The 21,614-nt window shown below is 45.1% G+C and overlaps 1 protein-coding gene across 1 annotated transcript; it reads right to left on the bottom strand.

The window, feature by feature from the left end:
- Positions 1–675: 675 nt before the first annotated feature.
- Positions 676–20,568, bottom strand: LOC311362964 (sodium- and chloride-dependent betaine transporter-like). Its single transcript, XM_084482876.1, has 16 exons — positions 20,514–20,568; positions 19,762–19,970; positions 19,340–19,474; positions 18,020–18,160; positions 17,116–17,209; positions 13,381–13,431; positions 12,414–12,543; positions 11,219–11,353; positions 7,974–8,077; positions 7,491–7,615; positions 7,106–7,218; positions 6,393–6,530; positions 5,128–5,230; positions 2,512–2,612; positions 1,681–1,824; positions 676–1,059 (listed from the first exon to the last, which is right to left on the bottom strand). The coding sequence occupies exons 2-16, from the start codon at positions 19,949–19,951 to the stop codon at positions 901–903; spliced, it is 1,863 nt and encodes a 620-aa protein (XP_084339002.1). The 5' UTR covers positions 19,952–19,970; positions 20,514–20,568; the 3' UTR covers positions 676–900.
- Between the last annotated feature and the right edge of the window lie 1,046 nt (positions 20,569–21,614).

Raw genomic sequence — 21,614 nt, 5'->3', positions numbered from 1 at the left:
CCAGGGGGGGCTCTCTGGCCCTCGGGGGTCAAGTTCCACAGACCTATTGGGTCACTTGCTGAGGTCCTTGTAGATAACAAGGACCTCTCCTCCTCCTCTCCCTCTCCTCCTCCTCTCCCTCTCCTCCTCTTCCTCCTTCCCCTCCCCCCCTCCATCTCCCCCTCCTCCTCCCCCTTCCCTCCCCTCCTCCTCCCCCCCCCCCCCCCTGCCCCCCTATCTCCTCCTCCTCCCCCTCCCTCTCTAATTGAATGCCAGTGATGATCACACGGTTGACCGGAGGCCGGCCCGTCTCACCCATCATCACGTATGGCCCGCCCCCGCCCCCCATGACATCACTCTCATAGGCCCCGACCATCTCTCTCTGTGACCCCTTTCTGGATGTTAAAGCTTGTGTGTGTGTGTGTGTGTGTGTATTCATTCAATCATTGGGAAGTCGGGGAAGTTTAAACATTGTATGTGGTCTATATTGTCCCACGGATATATTGCACTTGTTTAAATATTTAATATGTAGTGAAGTGCACTTCATATTCACTACTCGTCAAGAGATGGGTATAGATACACACACTGGTGTGTGTGTTTATATGCTGTTTGTTATGTTGTTAATATACAGTATATACATATATGCAGTTTTATCTGATTAGCAGTGAAGTAAACATATGGCAGTTTGTAAAATTTGTTTTTATTTATTTTTTTGGTTTGGTTTTTACAAAAATGATTATATAACAGAGTATATAAAGTATTATATCTATAAAAAGAAAAGGCTCTTACAAAGCCAAAGTGAAAAAGTGAAAAAAAACACAAAAACGATGTAAACATGAAGCATTGAAGAACGCGCCTCATAACAGGGAGAGACGCAGCGTCTTACAAGCCTCCATTAGTCTTCAGTGTCTCCCTTCACGGTTACACTCCGCTGACGCCGTCCATCGCCATCTTGTCCTCGGCGGCAGCGGGGGGCGTGGCCTGGGCCTTGAAGACGACCCGTTTACAGAGCGAGAGAACGGGTCGCTGCGGCCACGCCTGGCGCAGCGACCTGCACGGCGTCGTCATCCTGTCAGGGTCCTGAGGACGAGGAGCAGGGAGAGAATAGGATGGAGCACATGATGCACACACACACACACACACGCATGCACAGTACACACACACGCACACTCACGCAGACACACACACACACACACACACACATGCACACACGCACGCACGCACAGTACACACACACGCACACTCACGCAGACACACACATGCACACACGCACGCACGCACCTCACACCCTCTTACACACAACAATTTTGCATACACATGCACCGACACAAAAACACACACACACACACACACCACACACCAAAAAACATATATTCGCGCTCAAACAACCGAACACATGCATGGGGATAAACAACCACACACACACACACACACACACACACACACACACACACACACACACACACACACACAAACACACACACACACACAAACAATCACACACTCAAAGACACAAACATACACCATAATATCAGCAGAGCCCATATCATAATAATCATCATCATCATCATCCTCTTCATCAACGTCCAATCAGACGCAATCGCACACGTGCATTCTCCGTCAATTGCCTTCACATCCATTCATATTTAAAGAGCGTAGGGGGGGGGGGGGGGGTGGGCAGGCGGAGGGGTGCTGACTCACCCTCCATAGGGCCACGCCTATGAACACAGGGATGCACATGAGGGGGACGGCGACCAGCAGCGAGGCCATGAGGGACATCCCGGTGCCCATGTGGTACACATCTATCATAAAGGACCCGTCCTCCAGCTCGTACGTCATGGTGGCCTGCAGGGGGCAGCAGAGAGCGGGCAGCAGAGCGGTCAGACCCCCACTCCGTCATGTGGGTCACATTGAAGGAGAGCATCATATCAACAACAGCTCAATGACAGAGTGTACTGTCCCACTTGTTCATGTCTGTATGGTGGCTCCTCAGTTTCCCCTCCCCCGAAAAAACATGTAGAGACACTTCAACAAAAAAAGGAAACTTCATAAAAATACTGCTTGGCAATACGGCCGTCTTGGGCTTCTACATACAGTCGACTCCTCCCATAATTAGGAATCAATATTCAGGCGCCGTGGTGGAAAGTTCACGTGATGCTTGTTCAAAAAAACTAGCATTCAGCAGAAACCACAGTGAGGGCGCCATCAATACAGGAAGTCTGATTTCATGCATCAACGCCAATTCAGTGTTAGACTAACCCTGGGCGTCTGTGCGTGTGTGCGTGCGTGTATGAACGTGTGTGAGTGTGAGTGTGTGAGTGTACACTTTGATCACTCTTTCTTACATGCTGCATGTGTTGCCTCATGCTTCTAATTACTTGGCAAATTGACTCCAACCTGCTGTAGTCAACACATTCTCAACGGCCATTCATGGACCCGCTCCACAGGGTGAACAGGTTCTACAGTCAGGAGGAGAGCCGGCTGGAAGAGGAGGGTAGAAACGAGGAAGACGTTGGTCCAGGGGACGCTCACCATGCAGATGAAGGGTGTGACAAACATCCAGCAGTACTTGAGCACGGGGAACGGCCGGTAGCCAATCATATCCTCGATGTTGTCCATGAAACGGTCCGCACCTGGGAATTCAGTGGGAAAAAGATAAAAGTAGTGGGGTGAATCAAAGTTGTAATGGAGAAGTCATCGGGACGAACTACAGATCGATCGGTGGAGGAGGGAGGAGGAGAAAGAGTCTTCTGCGTGAGAGACGTTGTGATGATGCATTGCTGTCTCCGCTACTAAGAGGTGAAATACCGGCCGTTGGGGACTTGAAGGTTGAGTGGAAATGCGTTTTATAACCTCAGGGTTAGCGAGGGCTAGCATGGCTCCTCCTGGTCTGCAGCTAATGGTCTCAAGGTTAGCCTGTAAATCATTAATGTTATTATATTCAACATCATTATCATGATTATAAGGGTTATTATTATAATTATTTAGATCTATATTAATAAGGTTGCATTTTGAATCAATTAATCTTTGTATTTTATAGCCATAATTAACCTTCAATTTAAAGTTTAATGTTAAATTAATTGTTGCACAAGTGTGTACAGCTGACTGCACACTCAGCTTTGTGGTTTCCTCACACACCTGCAGCCATTGATTATCAATGTGGATGTGAACAGCTGCAAACATCTGTTACACGCTGGGCAAAGCGATTCATCAGCATTGCTTTCCTTTCAAAAGCATCTGGACTGCTGTGTTTTCAAATGAACCACATAAATCAACTCTGAGTGATTGAGAGTGGGTGCTATTCATCAACAAGCCCAAACAAAATATTTATAAACCAAATAGTTTTAAAAGTCAGTTTAAGGTTAAATTGAATGTTACAAATGGGGGAAGAGAATCTGAGTAATGAGTTGTGAGACAGAGAGAGAGAGAGAGAGAGAGAGAGAGAGAGAAATATAATGATAGAAAGATGAGAGAGAGAGCAAGAGAGCGAGAGAGAGAGAGAGAGAACGGGAGAGAGAGAAATATAATGATAGAGAGAAAGAGAACGAGAGAGAGTGCGAGTGAGAAGGAAAATTGTAGAGCGAGGATAGAGTGAGAGGAATGAGGAAATGAGGACAAAATAATTGGGTGAAACTTTTGGATTATAACCTATTAGTGGGATCACCAAAAGAAAAAACTAAACACTGACACTGACACTAAAAGACGAAAAATGTGACGCAAAAGAAAGACAATGTAGGTCTACGCCTTGTTGGGCATCGACGTCGACCTAACAAAATAAATAACTTGGTTTGTTCCCAGAATGCACCTGAGTCACAAATTAAACTTGTTTTGATGTTCCATATATAAGTACGGTGCTGCACTGTCCCAATTTCTCCAGAATGTGGAGACCTAAGCAAAGCATATCTGCATACAGCAGCATAATATCCTCACAGGATTATCCCACGAGGCAGAGAGGCAGAACAGATGCCCCAATATCTCCTTTTCAGAGAAGGTGGGGGAAAAGTTATTAGCATTCAAAAGAGCTTGGCTTGGCAGGGGGTGAAGGAGAGAGGGGGAGTGATCCCAGCCAGGACGAGGGGTATCACTACGCTATGAAGAGATACAAGACCATTAACTTCAGACTACAAGAGGAGATTAAGACAGCCCTGGCTTTGCCAAGAAGAAGCATTTGAATGGATACGAGACGGACAGCCTCCGCCCAGCTGCCTTTGAAATGATCCTCATCTCACTGATGTAGGACGGACGAGGAATAGGTCAACAAATACTACAACTGCCTCAGGTCTGCGTCCCTCAATTGCCATCTTTTGCACACACACGCTCGCACACACAAACATGTCCACATATAAGAGAAGAAAGAAAGAAAGAAAGAGAAAATACGTGAAAATAAGAGCCTTGGAGTACCAGTAGGGAACATCCCTCTCAATTCAAACAATGCCAATACTATCTGCCACATTACAAGGTTGTATCAGCGATGTTGGGTGACGTCACTTCTGTTGGTATTTGAAGCGAGATCCCAAACAAACAGAGCCAGCTCGCCCCTCCCTTCCGTGTTTCGTGCATCCAGTGAAAACTATCCTGAATGCAGCGCAAACCCCCACAAGACCCGCCCCTTGTCGTGATTGGTTGGAATACAATTTATTTGGGTTTTGAGTGGTTGGTAGTACCATTTTTTTTAGTACCAGTTTTTGTGTACGATCTCGGAGCACAGGCTGCCTACAGAGACGTGTTGTTTTGACGGCCTGCTTATGGGGCGGGCAGCTAGGGTTAGGAAAGATCAGATGAATGTGATAATTTATGTCTCGGCCTAGAATCGCTTATACAACCTTTGAAGGGGCTGTAGGAAGGGTTCGAGGGGGGCAGGGGGAGAGCAGGAAACCAAAGACACCCTCCTCTGCTCCCTTCCGCCCTGCGTTTCTCATCCTTTCTCAGTCACACACCTCCCTCATACCGAGGCAGGCGCTGTTAGCCGGAACAGATAACCCCACAGAGCACTTCCCTCACTAATACCTGACGGATTGCTATGCTGCTTTTTCAACCAGTTGAACTCACATCATAGCTGTTAAATCGTACAGCCAGCACATGGTTTGACACGGTATGCCTACGTACGAGGCGGGTCCAGTGTACGATTCTGAATGTGTGAGCGCCCACCGTAAACCCAGCCGATGACCACACACTCGAAGCAGGCGATGAAGAGCAGGCTGACTCCGCTGGGGCCATATGTGTCCACCAGCTGGAACATGAGAATGCCATTCTGGAAACACGAACACAACATTTAGAAATGGGTAGAAAATAAAGTAGGAAGCCCGTGTTGTCGTCTCCTGACTATTGATTGGTGTTCTTTGTTCACACTCACGACTGTATTTCCTAGGGAAATATATTTTATCAAACAACAACAATCCACTATATCTTGTGTGTTCTGGTTCCTGCTGCTACTCTGCACTCTGGTGGTGGAGCCAGGGTAGCAGGCTGTGGCTCATCGTGGTATCCGACTGCCAGCCGAAGGGTACTGGGTCCAATCCCCCAATGTCCACGACCTGTATGTATGTGACAGAGGATTCTAAACCCTACCTTTCTCCTTCATGACTCATTAGATGACTTAAGGCCCCAGTATACTCGCCGTTCCCAAGTTGTCGTGCGACAATGTGACGTCAAAATGACGTAGATCTCGCCGGCGTGACAGGATTTAAGCCCTGTCGCGCACCACTCTTTTTTTTTCAGTGGCGCGTGACAAAGCGGAAGCACAAGATGGAACATTTCGAAGGCAAGCTTTCCGAGCAAGTGCGCCTCTATAGGCACCTGTATGATACTTCAATGAAAGAACACAGGGATGCCCAGAGGTGCAGAAATTCATGGTGAGAAATCGCAACTAATGTTGGAAAGGATGAGGCCACATGCCGCAAAATATGGAAAAACCTCCGCGACCAATTTGCAAAAGCTAAGAAGAGGTCGCAGGCAGCTACAAAAAGCGCTGTTCTTCCTCATCCATAGAATCCAATATCGTCACCGACATTGACTGTGACATCATTGCTGCTGCCAGCTCTGCCATTGTTTACGTTTTATTCTTCTTCTAGTGCGTGGAAATAGTAAAAAGTCGGTAGCCTCAGCGGCGACACCTCTGTTCAGGAGAAGACTGCAAATAGTGTCGTGGCCACCAGCGCGAGTATAAATAGTCACGGCGCTCCCGTGACATCACAATGTCGCGCAACAACTTGGGAACGGTGAGTATACTGCGGCCTTAAGTGTCGTCTGAATATGATATTTCTATAACTGTAGCTACAACTCAAGCCTCTCAAGGCTGCTAATGGGAAGAGCTCCGTAGTGCTGGTTTGATTAGTGAACAGTAAACGGTGTGTGTGTGTGTGTGTGTGTGTGTGTGTGTGTGTGTGTGTGTGTGTGTGTGTGTGGAGGCCCACCTCTGTGAAGAACGGGAGGCCCAGGAGGAAGCAGACCACGGCGATGCCCAGCACCAGCAGCTCCCGCCGGCCCTTCTTCCTCAGCTGCTGCGGGAACAGGTCTGTGACGGCCGTAGCCAGGCTCTCAACACACACAAACTGGTGGCCCGGGAGAGAAACACACACACACACACACACACACACACACACACACATACACACACACACACACACACACACACACACGTAATGGCTGTAAAGCGTGGATGAAAGTGAAGAATAGAATGGTTTCATATTTTTTTCAAATACATTTGCACACCCAGAACAAACCATTTAGAAACATCTACTCACATACTTGCCAATACCAGATGGCGACAAAGTGATTGATTGTGGTTTCAAAATGGGCAGTTTATGGGGGTTTTAGCGATCAGACTCAACTTTGATGGAGAACAAAGTTCAGACTTTTTTTTTGGTTGTTATTAGACAAAGTGAGGGTTTTTTTGTTTCAGAATGTTGGAATCAGGTGAGTCTCAGCTTGTAAGTGACATATAGCTTGTGTAGACCGCTATAGCTGTGCATTGACATGTTCACAGTCACAAAATTCATAACTTGCTCATTTTTTTTCCCGGGGATTGGAATTATGTATTCATAGTAGTATGAATATTCAAATTCATATTCATATTAACCATTTATATTAATATCATCTTCATCGCCATCATCCTCATCATATTTACCTGACTGTCAAGGCCGAGGAAGAGGATCATGAGGAAGAAGAGCACAGCCCAGAAGTTGGAGCCAGGGAGCATGGACAGGGCCTTGGGGTAGGCGATGAAGGCCAGGCCGGGCCCTGAGGTGACAGAGGTCACATGAGGTCATAGCTCTAAGGTCACACATGATGTCAAAACATGAGAACAAACAGCTATCCCAAATGGATGGTGAAACTAAACGTTTCATTCCATGTCTTAGCCCGATACGCCACCTGGTGGACATCAGAGCACATTGCCAGGCTGTGGGACGATGAAATGAACATCATACATAACGTATTCATTGCTGTACAGAGGAGTGGATATTATTTGTATCACGATGAAGTCCTTCTGCAGGAAAATAGAGACATCTCACCATTAGACTGGATCTCGTGCATCTCCACGTTCAGCTCATGGGCCATGAAGCCCATGATGGAGAACACCGCGAAGCCGGCGAAGATGCTGGTGCCGCTGTTCAGACAGCACAGGGCGAAGGTGTCTCTGCAGACCAGAGGGTCAGACCAAGGTTCAGTGTGCATGTGTGTGCATTGATATGAACGTGAGTAGTGAGTCCATTTGTGTGTGTGTGTGTGTGTATGTCAATGTATGTGTGTGTTACTGCGCCTCTGTGTGTGTATTTGTGTGTGTGTGCGTGCGCGCGCGCGTGTGTGTGTGTGTGTGTGTGTGTGTGTGTGTGTGTGTGTGTGTGTGTGTGTGTGTGTGTGTGTGTGTGTGTGTGTGTGTGTGTGTGTGTGTGTGTGTGTGTGTGTGTGTGTGTGTGTGCGTGCGTGTGTACGTGCATGTGTGTGTGTGTGTGTGTGTGTGTGTGTGTGTGTGTACGTGACCAGGGGCCACTGACCGGTAGCAGTTGTTGTTGTACTTGTTGTAGCTGCCCAGTGCTGTGAGGACGCCCTGACAGACAGCGTAGGAGAAAAACACCTGGGTGCCTGCATCACGCCACACCTGGAGAGAGAGCGAGATAGAGAGTGAGAGTGAGAGTGAGAGTGAGAGAGAGGAGATTAAGAAAGAAAAGGAAATTAAAAATAAAAATTGTTAATTTGTAGGAATAAATCAATGAAATAATAGATAAAAAGAAATCATGAAATCATGAATGAAACCCCAACATCAGACTAAGAGAGAGCTCTCACAGAGAGAAGGGGGCACCTTTTATATGTTTGGAAACGGAGCTGTTGAAACAATCTCAAACATTCACCAGGTCCATTGTAAGCTGTAAAAATATGTTTGTTATGCGTACATTAATAACCACATCGTTGGAGTAGAGTTGTTGCTTTTGATGTGCTCGTAAGTGTGTGGATGTGTGATTGTGTGTGTCTGTGTGTGTGAATGCATATGTGTGTGTGTGTGTGTTTTGTGTAGTTTTGAGTTCATATGCATGCGTTGCTTTGTATACGTGTGTGTGTGTGTGTGTGTGTGTTCATACATGTGCATATGTGTGCGTGCATGCCTGCCTGCCTGTCTGTGTGTATGAACCACAGAGAGGATGTTTGCGAGTTTATGGCTGTGGTGTTTCACTCAGAAGTCTGCTGACCCTGTGTCTCCACATCTGGCTGTCATTAGGAACACTGCTGCTTTGTGCACAACACAACATTGAGCACCAGATGAGCGTCAGAGCCCCTCTCTCTCCAGCCCTGCAGATAAACGCGAGGTTTGAGGACATTTATCTGCTGCACGCACTGCAGCCTTCTTCTGAAGCCGATGGGAAATGTCAAATATGCGCACAGAAACACACACACACACACTCGCATACGCGTGCATGCCTGTGCTCACACACATACGTGCATGCTCTTTTTTTGTGTGTGTGTGAGTTGGGTTCGAACCACACATGCACACAAACACACGCATACACACACACTTGCATGCAGCCAAACAAACACCCACAGATACACACACAGAAGCACACACACAGAAACAGAACAGAAAAACAGAGTGCCACATAAAACAGACGATAACGAAGCCAATCCAGTTCTAATTGCTGTTGCCAGTTTCCCACATCTTGACACATTCCTGAAATGTATAGATTAGAAACTTGGACACAATTCATAGACACGATTTAGTTTGGAAATGGCAGGCAGTTAGAATCCGTGAAATGAACCCTTTGTTTTGACATTTGACCCCCAAAGCTGTGAACTGTATGAGAAGAGGAGAGGGGGGAGGGAGAATGTCCTCTCTGTTGTGCACATGTTGTATGACTCAAACTCTCTTTCCCTCCCAAAATGTTGATTACATCCACACATCCTGTATCACAGCAGTGAGACATAGACAGCTCTACTGTTTGACAATTGGCTTCGTCTTTAAGACACTTGACAATGAATGCCTTCTAAGTATCCTTATATATTGAACACATATGATTCAGCTGTGGCAGTGAACCCGTAGATACCAGTTTATAAAACGGGTGGCTTAAATCAAGTGATCTGATTGGTTCCCAACTGTATATTGAGCGTATACACACAGCTATGACGCCCGTTCAGTTTACAGAGTTCAGTATCACTCCGCGCCTAACTCTAACTGTTGTTTATTTATATATAAAAGCAATAGCATAGTTCACAGAAGACTAAAAACATGTTGATTGATGGAGAGGGTGGAATTGTTGTAAAGCAATAGGCACATGGTGAGTGAACTCGATAGTAGGCTAAATTGCCGGCGAACCGAGCTACCGTCTCTAGCCTTCTCTCTGAAGGACGCTACAGTGTGTTGCATAGCAACCGCCGCGCACTTTGCAGGCAGCCAGGAGGGACTACTTTTTTGTATTCGTTAAAAAAAAATGCTTTTCTGACTTTCTCGCTTTTTCAAAATTGAGGGTGTCTATGACTTTCATTTCGCCATACTTACGTAACCGTTTTATAAAAGCAATAGATCACTTCAGTCAGTGGTATATGTTCATTATACCACAGTTAAGGGGCGTTGTCCGTCCCGACGTGCAGCGGAGGGACGGCGACCCCCTTAACTGTAATGACCGTATACCACAGCCTGTCGTGATCTATTGCTTAAATATACAACCCACAAATATATTTTGGTATTTTTTGGTAAAAAATAGTTGACTATCACATGCTGTTGTTGCAGTGTTTTCCTATTTCCTCTGATACGGTTGGGCTAGAACCTCACTTCCTGGATGAAAGGGATATTGAAAATGAGCTTATCTCTTTGGAATAACTTTATGTGACTCAAGGCTATGTTCTAGCCGTTTGACCCAGAGCGAAACAGAGCATTTCCCTTTTACTAGATATAGATAGCAGGATGATCACATTACAAGAACAGCAGAACAAATCTCACTGAAATGTGGATGACCACAAGCATAATTTATTTATGTTTTAAATGTGGTTTTAAGTCTTATTGGATTTTCAACATAGTTATCTAAAATAAGAATGTAAAGAGGGAAAACAGGAGTAAAATCCAGGAGTTTTTCCCTGTCTACCAAACAACTTGTGAACATTCCACTCAGTCCCAAACGCTGCGTTTCATCTTTTCGTGATGTCAAAGGGCCTTTAGGATACTCTTTAACATCACACCGAAGGGACACCGGCAGCAAGCAATAAGCAGCAGTTAGTGAACAAAAATAATCTGAAAAAAATGTCTACAGAATAAGAGCAATCCATCCTCAACTCAATCAACCCAGGAAATCTTGCATAGACCAAAGTGCTGTATTGATCTTGTCAACATTCACGGCAGGTGGGCACACCAGGTGTGCACATTCATCTCAGACAGAATCGCTATGAGGAAGTGATTTGACGAATGACATTGGTAATGGATGTTAAAGTGCAGACAGGAGAGATCCTGAGACCCTTAAGATCGTGAACACACACAGCAGTCAGTGCTGAAGATACACCTGGATCAATCGTCATGGGGAATCCCTTCTCTGTATTGAAGCTATGCTCGGAGCTGGGGCCTGTGTGTGGGCCTGTGTGTCGCCTGCCTCACAGGGCATGGCGCCCGGTAACCCTTGGTTACGGGCGTGGGAGGGGGGATAACTTGCATCACCCAGAGGAAGCCCACAAGGGTGTGTGTCTGTGTGTGTGTGTGTGTGCGTCTGTGAGTGTCACATGATGCCAGTGTGCCGAGCCGTGCCGTTGTGCAGAGCTTTCGTACCCCAGCATCGGCGATCCTGGAAAAGTCGGGCATCAGGTAGTACCTGATGCCTGTCATGGCGCCCGGGAGCGTCACCCCGCGGAGGAACAGGATGATCAGCATCAGGTAGGGGAAGGTCGCTGTGAAGTAGACCACCTGGAACACACACACACACACACACACACACAGACACACACGCACGCAGGCATGCACGCACGCACACACACACACACACACACACACACACACACACGCATGTGCACATGCACACGCACACACACACACCCACCCACAAAAGCACACACACATAAACACACACACACACACACACACACAAACATAAACATATACAAATACAAACACAAACACACACACACACACACACACACACACACACACACACACACACACAAAGACAGATCAACATATGGAAGTCCACAAAATGTCTTGGTCAATTCAAAACTGTGATGATGAATGTAAAAAATAAAACGATTACATGTTTCTACATGTTTGCTTTGCACACAATTTCTATGCATTTGAAGATAATTACAGTTTAATGTCGTTGCACAATAACGTTGGACAAGAAAACCAGAAAACCTGCTCAACTAGCGTGCATAGAACTCTGAACTCACTTCAACACACAGAGAACATCATTGTGTTGTGCAGGAAGGACGGAATCTAATAAAGTAGTTCAGGAGCTCGTCCCAAGCCGGCCTAAAGATTCTCAGTTGAAATCATCAACCGTCTCTAGATCTAACTCAACCACTTATCCTTAAGGGGTTTACACTTTTTACATTTTTTTCAAGCAGTACACTCCTATATCGTTCGCCTCATAGGCTAAAGATATAGGAAGTTAACGATAGCCTAGGCAAAATATTGTCTACCAGACCATGGAGGGAAATATGTCATATTTTAAAGTTCATCTTGTATTTAGCATCAAAAATGCCTAAATCAAATATAGGATTTTGGCAGATAGTGATTATTGAATGTAAAAGCACTCTGATTGGCTTAGGATATAGCCAATGAGGCACAGTGAATCAGCAACGTTAGTGCGTGAGAAAATATGACTTGGCATAGCAACTATGCTACAAGGCTAACAATATTAGAAAACAGCAGCATGAGGCTTTTCCCCCTTTGAGGGATTGTATCTGCATCCAGTGTGGCTGATTTAATACTCTGAATAAAGTAGTGGCCTAGAGACATTACGGCTACCCACCTTGCCTGTGGACCGGATCCCCTTGAAGACACATAGATAGCACAGCACCCAGGCCACCAGCAGACACCCAACCAGCTCCCAGTGGAGGGACCCCGGGTCTGGCTGCCCCGAAATTATGTTGACCCGGTATCTAACGGCAACAGGTTAACACAAGTTAAGATAAGGACACATCGGCACAAGCTTATACATGTATATACATATGTATTATTATTATTATGAGATTATTATAATTGTTTATAACAGGCCACATCCAACAGCTACTGACCCTCATGGGAAAGGCTTAGAGAGTAAATATAGTAACCAGTAACCAAATATAGTAAATATAAACCAAAATAATGTTTGAGTCTCAGTAAGCGTTGGGGAACATGTCTGTGTTATTTATGAGTTGTAAAACAGGAGAAATTCTCTGTAAACCACGAGAAGACTTCAGGCTAAAGAGTCTTCCGAGAGCTCGAGTGAGTGTGACCTAGGTCTTCAGCTTCTATGGAACTTCTATTTGCTCTAGGCTAAAAAAAGAATTCACTCGTAGGTAGAACTTCCCCTGCTAAAACAGGGGTTTACCAGGCCTTTAATAATTGCACACATAAACTATTTAAAAGGTTGCATGAATTATGAATGTTGTTCAGATAGTAGTTATATGTCATATCAGAAACACTGAAGCACTGACATATAAATATATGTTTGTACACATTAAGTGGAAAGAAGTGGATAAAGAAATAAACTGGATTCATCTGGACAAGCTGAGACCGGCACTCTGAACAGTGGGTTGGGTTCTGTCTTTGTAGGCCTTTATGCCGCGGTTGTCTACTATGCCGTAGGTCTACTATGAGATTAATGGTTTTATTGCATGACAGTTGTATAATAGATACGTTATGTGTGTGTGCATGGGTGCCTGTGTGTGTGTGTGTGTGTGTGTGTGTGTGTGTGTGTGTGTGTGTGTGTGTGTGTGTGTGTGTGTGCTTCTTACAGCCAAAACTCCTCCTCAGGAGTCCTTTTCAATAGGGTTACTGTGTAATTGCTGGAGAGAACGATAAAGAAGAAGAGCAAAGTCAACTCTGAGGTCAAACCGTCAAAACACATTTTGACTATTTCAATTATTATTATAAAATGTAAATCAAATTCCTTTAAAGGCGAATCATCCTCCCAAAAATTGCAGAGTACCATTAGTACCATTAAAGGAGAACTCTGTTATTTTTTTCCTGAGAGTCACCCCATGGGAAGCTAAAAACCAGATGAAAATTTATTCGACCAAGCCAGAGATCTGCACTGGCTGCCGGCGCTACGGAATAGCTATAACGCTAACCTATGGGGGCAAGCTCTTTATCCACTTTTGGGGCTTCTAAACACATTCAGAAAACCATTCCAAGACATGTAACACGAGTTGGTTCCTTCCAGGAAGCCCTTACTAGCCTATAGCAGAACGGATGCGGTGAGTGTTTACATGCAATAAGGCAAGGCAAGGCAAGGCAACTTTATTTATATAGCACTTTTCATACACAAGGCAGACTCAAAGTGCTTCACATATAAAGTGTCATACAATAAAATAAAATAATAGATAAGTAAAAAAATGTAAAATAGATAGAAAATAAAGGCAAAGTAAAAAAAAAACATTTTAGAAAGTGCAATGTATTTAAGATCAACAGTCTCTGATACCCACGTCGGGACTCCGACCTAAAGGAACTTGGTCCTTACCCATGTCGGGACTCCGATAACGCAAAGTTGATACTGTTTCGCCACACTATTTGAGTTAAAAGAGAACGCTTGCCCCCATAGGTTAGCGTTATAGCTATTCCGTAGCGCCGGCAGCCAGTGCAGATCTCTGGCTTGGTCGAATCAACTTTCGTCAGGTTTTTAGCTTTTCTCAACATGGGGTGACCCTCAGGAAAACAATAATGTGGTAAAAAATCGCCGGAGTATTCCTTTAATGTTTTTGGTCCGGCATTTGCCTCCTCTATTGGTCCGATTAGGAAAAGTCACTTAAAAGGGAGTTGATGTTTCAGGTCGCAAACTCTTCATGAGCTGTCTCTCTTTGGAGCCGGGTAGTCCCGCCCAATTTGACCACAAACAGCTGGTGCCACAGTTTCAAAAGACAATTCAGTGGGAGTTTATGGACTTTAATCATATTTGTTTTCTATTCGGGCAGCTCGGGCACTCAAACAACACAAGGCATGATCATTTTCATTTATATTACCTAAAATGATGTCCATGAAATAAAGAGCCTGTTCAAAACATGCCTAAAGGAACTCAAAGCATTCATCAGTAGACTGTAGCGGGTAAACAAAGACTTCTGCTCTCTGCTGCCACATCAATGCTTTCAGAGCTGACTCAATAACAACCCAGTGATGTCGTTGTGATTAGCTTAAGGGTCAGGCTCAGTTTGATTAAAACCACCAGACTCGACAAAGTGAGCTAGAACGTTTAGCTTTGTTTCATGAAATTCGTTCAATAATCATAACAAAATCCTTTTAAAGGCATCAGTGTGTAAATAATGCACTTTGTATCACATGTACGGCCACATCCTGATTAAAGGTGCCACTGCCATGACATGCCACCAGGTGTGGTGTGATTAGCCGTTACAAGCCGTTTTGGAAATCTGCCCCTTATGACATCATAAGGGGCAGAAAGTGGGCGTATCCACATAGATGTGTGCTGGAGAGATCAGTCTATCAGCCTACCCAGTGGACTGTTGCAAACTTTGCTCATCTATCCGTCACACATCTAGGTGGACACCAGTGGCGGCTGCTGGTTTTTCAAGGAGGTGAAGCTCATTTCAGGCCTACATCAGATAAATTGTCAATTTATTTATATGTAAATTATCCTCTCTGTTCCTTTTCAAGGAAATGCTCTGTCATACCAACTAGCTGTCTTTTCCAGTGACTTCACCAGTGTCCTCTCAATGGCCAGCAGAGCTAGGCTGCTTAAACAGCCTTGGCCCATTGTGTTATCGGAGTAGGACTTGAGCCGCTTTAAACAGGAGAAGCTTCTTTATACACCTGCACATGTAGCTCCAATTATTGCCACTAATGAGAACAGTTTGTAAAGCTGAGGCATTGCACTGTCCAACTCCATGTCTTTAAGGAACACCAAGAAATCACACAGCTTCCCCTGCTTTGTCACCCTGCAAGTCCTGATCTGAATACAGGACTTGAAGTTCAGACCTCAGGCTCCCTGAATCAAAGTGATGGCCAACTACCAAAACGATATTAAACTTGAAATGTGGGAATTATGTTAAACTGAAGCAAGGAATTGTGTGTATGAAGTGTATGATGAAAATTGTCTAGCAATTTCGGCAAGCAAATATCAAGAAATAGGTTGCAGTTTGTCTTTCGACTTGCTTGCAAAATCCACGATGGGACTGAGGACTGAAGAGCACTCCGGTATGGGCTTAAATTTGTCTCATTAATATCTGTAAACGCACAGATGGTGATCTACAAATATTTTTGATTTGCACACGTGTTTTGCTATCCACAAATACAAATTTATAATTTGTAACTTGTATTTTGGTTTTTACATACTTGTAAATATATTGTGTTTTTGTAAATACACAATTTTCCATTTGTAAAAACAAAAAGCCATTTGCAAAACTGAAAATTCTGCTCGTAAAGTATGACTCAGCATTTGTGGATCATTACTCACGCACGCGCATCTCTTTCCTCACTTACGCATTTTTGAGACATTCTTGTCGAAGATCCGCACAGATCCACAAGCAAATAGCTTGTGATTCGCAAGTGGCCTGCCCTCCTCACAAGTAGGTCGCAGTGTTGTTGTATGCATACAAATATTCCTTCCACAAACACAAATTTAGGATTTGTAACTTGTGTGTTGGTTTTTACAAATAAATGTGTATTCGTAAAAAAAAAAAGGCATTCGTAAAACTGCAAATCAAAAATATTTGTAGATCACCATCTGTGCGTTTACAGATATTAATGAGACAAATTTAAGCCCATACTCCGGCGACGTTTTATATATCAAAAACGCTGTCAATCAAACAGCAACTCAGTCTTTCACAGACCCTCCAATCATCACACAGAAGCCCAGCATAAAGGCTAGCCCACTCCTCCATTCACCCCCATAGACGGTGAGCGTCCGTGTGAGGGACATAATCGCAGCATTATCCAATGACCGTCGACTTTCGACGCACTAAAAACAGCTGTTCTATGCAGCCCCATTGAAGTGGATGGACGCTGAGCTTCAACAGGCAAATGCACTGTGGCGCTACGGGAATGTATGAGAAGGAAATCGAGTCAGTTGACCTGCGATAAGCAGCTGATTCTGAACAAACTCGTCTTTGAGATGGACGGGTTCTAACGCATTTTTAGTCAATGAAATGTTAACACAACAGTATATATTTGACCATTTAATTTTTTTAATTTTAGGGGAAGCTCAGCTTCCCTTGCAGTCTTAGAGAAATTGCCACTGGTGGACACGCCCACCTGTGATGTCTTAAGGGGCTAATTTCCAAAAGCTTGTAATGGCTAATCACACCACACCTGGTGGCATGTCATGGCACCTTTAAAGTTGATATTTTCAATACCGGTAAACAAATTTCTTCCATCAATAAATCCTGTGTGAGAGTGACTTTACCTCACACTGTTTCTCATGACTGTATTGTAAAGGCCGTATTAAGAAGGTGTTCCAACAACCCCATTGATTTCTCCCTGACATGAATGTTGTTATTATGGGCTGTGGGAGCTGCACTCACCTCGTATCGTCATAGATGTAGTCTGTCGCTGAGGCGTTCAACCAGCTGGAGTCCCCATTGCTCCGGTTGTCATAATTGCTGTCATAGCACATCTCTGAAAGGGAAGAACGCAAAGAAAGAGAGGGAGAAAAACAGGTGTGTGTGTGCATGTGTGTGTGTTGTTACGGCTGCCGTCTAATGTGTATTCATTGTGTTGTGAGTGATTCTGCCTGTTGCTGTTTGCTGACATCTGATTGGTGTGGCTGTGGTTCCCGAAGCTACCAATCGGGAGTCTCCAATCAAACCCAGCTGCAGTTAAATGGCTTGTGTGTCCACAGTTCAGGGCGGCTGTGAACCAGTGATCATTTCGCCTCGCTGTTGTTGCATACTCGTTTTGGGTTAGAGAATTTAGAGTGTTTATATCTTAGTATTGTCTGGCTGTTGTCTGAGTGGTTTCAGCCAGTGCTTTTGTAATCTTTGTGGCCTGTTTAGTTTGTATAGTGTACCAAGAGTTGGACACTCTTTTGTTTGAGACCTTTTAAACTGCAGAATAACTGCTAGTTTGTTTTTTGTTCACTATTTTGTAAGCTTATGGGTGCTGATCTCTTTTTGTTCTTTAGTGTCATTCAGTCAACTTCATCTTGTGTACTAGTTATTTGTCAGCACCTGTATAGCCTCTTTTTGTTATATTTCCTTGTGCAAGTGCACTCTCCTTAGTTAATTAAACATCAGATTTTAACCTGAACCTGTCAATTGTCGCATTCCATCTCATTTCCAATCCCAATTGTATGTTACTGCTCTCCAAAACGAGCCGGGTCGTAACAGTGTATGTGTGTGTGTGAGTCTGCGTGTGTCCTTCTGTGTGTTAGTGTGTCCTTCTGTGTGTGCGTGAGTCTACGTGGGTCCTTCTATGTGTGTGTGTTACCTGTGTTCCACATGTTGTCGCAGGTGGACCAGGGCAGTGTGGGCCAAAAGGAGTTGGCGAGGTAGAAGATGGCCCAGGCCAGCACCACGATGTAGTAGATGTTCAGGTACATGACGATCACCTGGGAGGCGTAGCCGATGCCTGCACAGATCCCAGAGGGCTTCACTCACCTCCCAAGCTTCAACACTCTCTCCAAGTCTAAAGGGCTGATTATGGTCCCACGTTCACGCAACGCGGGCTTACGGACCCCTTACGTCCTTGCCGACCTCCTTGCATCCACCGCAAGGGCCTGACGTGCTCCTCCCAAAAATGTTAACCTTCCGTCGAGGCGACGCAGCCGCAAGGGCTGTGATTGGTCCACTCACTAAAACCCGACCAAGAACCGTAAAGGTTCACGACTGCGTCGAAACGTCTGCGTGGTCCTTGCATTGCGTGAATGTGGAACCATAATCAGCCCTCCCACACTCACACTAGGCAAAGTTGCCCTGTACCGTACTCCAGTACGATTATATATTAGTGCTGCCGGTCATCGCCCATGTGGGGGCCACATACACGGATAGGGACAGGTGGTGGATGCTGTGTGATGTCACCCTCGCACAAGTGCACGTGCGCACACGCACACACACAGCTCTTTAAGTGCCTTGAAATGTGCTATAGATTAAATAAATTATGTAATGGATAATGTATAGAACGCCGGTCATTATCTGGAAATAAGCCCAGACAGGGCGAACAGGACACCGACGCGAAATGGAGGGGTCTTGCTTCGCCCTGAAGGGGCTTATTTGCCAATAATGACCGGTGACGTTCTATACATTATCCCGCTTATTACACGGCTACTTGCTCAAACTAAAAAATAACTTCACACAGTGTGTCTTTTTACAATTTATGTTGTTACCAGCATTCATAGTGTTGATCAGCAGAGAAATAGTCCACCAAAGACGTTGACAACACTTAGCAACTGAGTACACTGGGGTTGATAAGTTACCGGACTACTTGCGGATTGATACGAAAGACCAAAAATTGATACGAAAGACCAAAAAAATTGCGGTCGTTATATGCTTAGCAACGGTCATTATTGAAAAATATTTCACCACCGGAAGTCGGGAAGGCCCATGCAAGTGAACATACAAGTATCATTTGTATTATTATCATTATTATACTTTTTATTACCCTTAGTATTATTTTATTTTTACTTGTCCTGTACGGATTCATATTTCTTCCTCACTATTTCCTTGTTTTTTTGTTACTTGTCACCGATTGAAGCTAAACTGTTCATGTTGTTGCTGTTGTTGACTTTGTCTGCTTTGGTTTGGGTCTTACCCTGAAACATGGGGCACATCTTCCTCCAGGCGGTGACCCCGCCCTCGCTGGTGTACTGACCCATGGCCGTCTCCAGGAAGAACAGGGGGATACCGCAGAAGAAGAGGAACACGAAGTACGGGATGAAGAACACACCTAGCCCAGAAAACACAACAAGAAAACCAAGAGATGATATTAATGAAAACACTCAATTTGTGGTTGATAAAGTCAATAATAGCAATTAAATATTAATTCTCAGTGAAAAATACTAATAAAACATTAATGGAAATTGCCACCAAAACCTTGAAGTGTATAACATTCCTGGGCTCCCTCTTTCATGCATATTTTTGCTTTAGTGGTTGTAGGCCTAATGCTTGTTAAGGACTCTGGTGATAACACACACGCGAATCCTAGCTCCATCCATAACGTCCCAGGTGTCTCACCTCCTCCGTTCTTGAAGCACAGATAAGGGAAGCGCCACACATTCCCCAGGCCGATGATCTCTCCGGCCATGGACAGCAGGAACTCCGTCTTGTTGGCCCACTTGCCCCTCGACTCAACCCCGTTTTCAGGGCTCTCTCTCTGGGGAACACAATCCCCATCGCGTTCTTCGCTCTTCTTCTCCTCCTCCATGAGTCCTGCGTCTCTTGAGCTTGTTTGGGGTATCCACATAGACGGAAAAAGGAGAGACGGACTATGCCTTATTTGGTGACCCAGGTTTCGCTTGCCTTTGATGATAAAACAATTTAAAAAAAAATCTGCAACCACAGACGTATGGTGCTCGTACGCAAGCCTTGTGTTTTCTGGACAGAATCATAGACTAATCTGACTAGATATTCGAACCCTCGCCCGTTATTAGAATAGTTTTTTCTGCAGGGGGACAGCTTTTCCTAACTCATAAACTCTCTCCTCGGCTGCTGAAACCTAACCGGAAACAAAAGCATCCACCAGGTTAAAACCCGACTGCAGATGCACCGCACATGGCATTGTCTACTTTACTTTACTCAAGAAAGAGATGGGTTGCATTAATTTTCAAGAGAACAGACGAAGAGAGATTGAGAAAATGCATGCAAAGAAACTGTAAAGAAGGCTGGTTTGCAGTGGCTGGTATTAACACAAATACATGTTAACAGAACAGAAACACATAGCCTATAGGATCGTTTCTCATTTTCGAGAACAGAGTAGACAAACTCACCGGTTTTCAGAACGGAGAACAGAAAACTCCTGATGACACGCAGTGAAAACTTCTGTCTGGCGGGGTGTATCTATGGGGGGGGGGGGGGGGGGGGGGGGGGTCTTTACATAACACATAACAGGCCCCTCCTCTCCACTCACATCCCCTGGCATGGATATGATGTGTAGACCAATGGATAGAAAGGAATTTGTATTTATCTTATTTAATTTGTGGTGCTTTGGCAGACAGACAGACAGACAGACAGACATACAGACAGGCAGACAGAGAGCTACATAGATAGATGATTCATGGACGGACGGACGGACAGTTCGAAATCTGAATATGAATAAATAAATAGTCCGTCATATGGTTATCGTTATCATCTCGCTCTTTGAGAAGTCCTCATCCTCCTCATCGTCGTCCGCTTATCCGGGGTCGGGTCGCGGGGGCAGCAGCTCAAGCAGGGGGCCCCAGACTTCCCTTTCCCGGGCCACATTGACCAGCTCTGACGGGGGGATCCCGAGGCGTTCCCAGGCCAGTGTTGAGATATAATCTCTCCACCTAGTCCTGGGTCTTCCCCGGGGTCTCCTCCCCACTGGTCGTGCCTGGAACACCTCCCAAGGGAGGCGTCCAGTGGGCATCCTTACCAGATGCCCGAACCACCTCAACTGACTCCTTTCTAAGCAAAGGAGCAGCGGCTCTAATCCGAGTTCCTCCCGGATGACTGAACTTCTCACCCTATCCCTAAGGGAGAAGCCAGCCACCCTCCTGAGAAAACTCATCTCGGCCGCTTGTATCCGCGATCTCGTCCTTTCGGTCATCACCCACCCCTCATGACCATATGTAGTGAACCTCAGTAGGGGTTGCGAATGCAACCCCATCTTAGCTCCTCCCCCTGCACCCAGGTGCAATATAAAAGGCCCAAGATGGCTGAACTCAGCCTCTGCTGGTTGCCTCCCAGGGTGGATCCCCTGCAGCTGTTCTGTTCTGTTTTAGTTTTGTTCTGTTTTGGTTTTGTTTTGGTTCTGTTTTGATATTTTCTTTTGTTTGCTTTGGTTAAGTTTGCGTTGTGTTATTTCCCGTTTTCTGTGTCATTGTTTTGACAATTGAGTTGTTGGTTTA

This window comes from Micromesistius poutassou, assembly GCF_964030765.1.
Source record: "Micromesistius poutassou genome assembly, chromosome: 18".
Lineage (NCBI taxonomy): Eukaryota > Metazoa > Chordata > Actinopteri > Gadiformes > Gadidae > Micromesistius > Micromesistius poutassou.
This window is presented reverse-complemented; position numbering and strand designations above follow the sequence as displayed.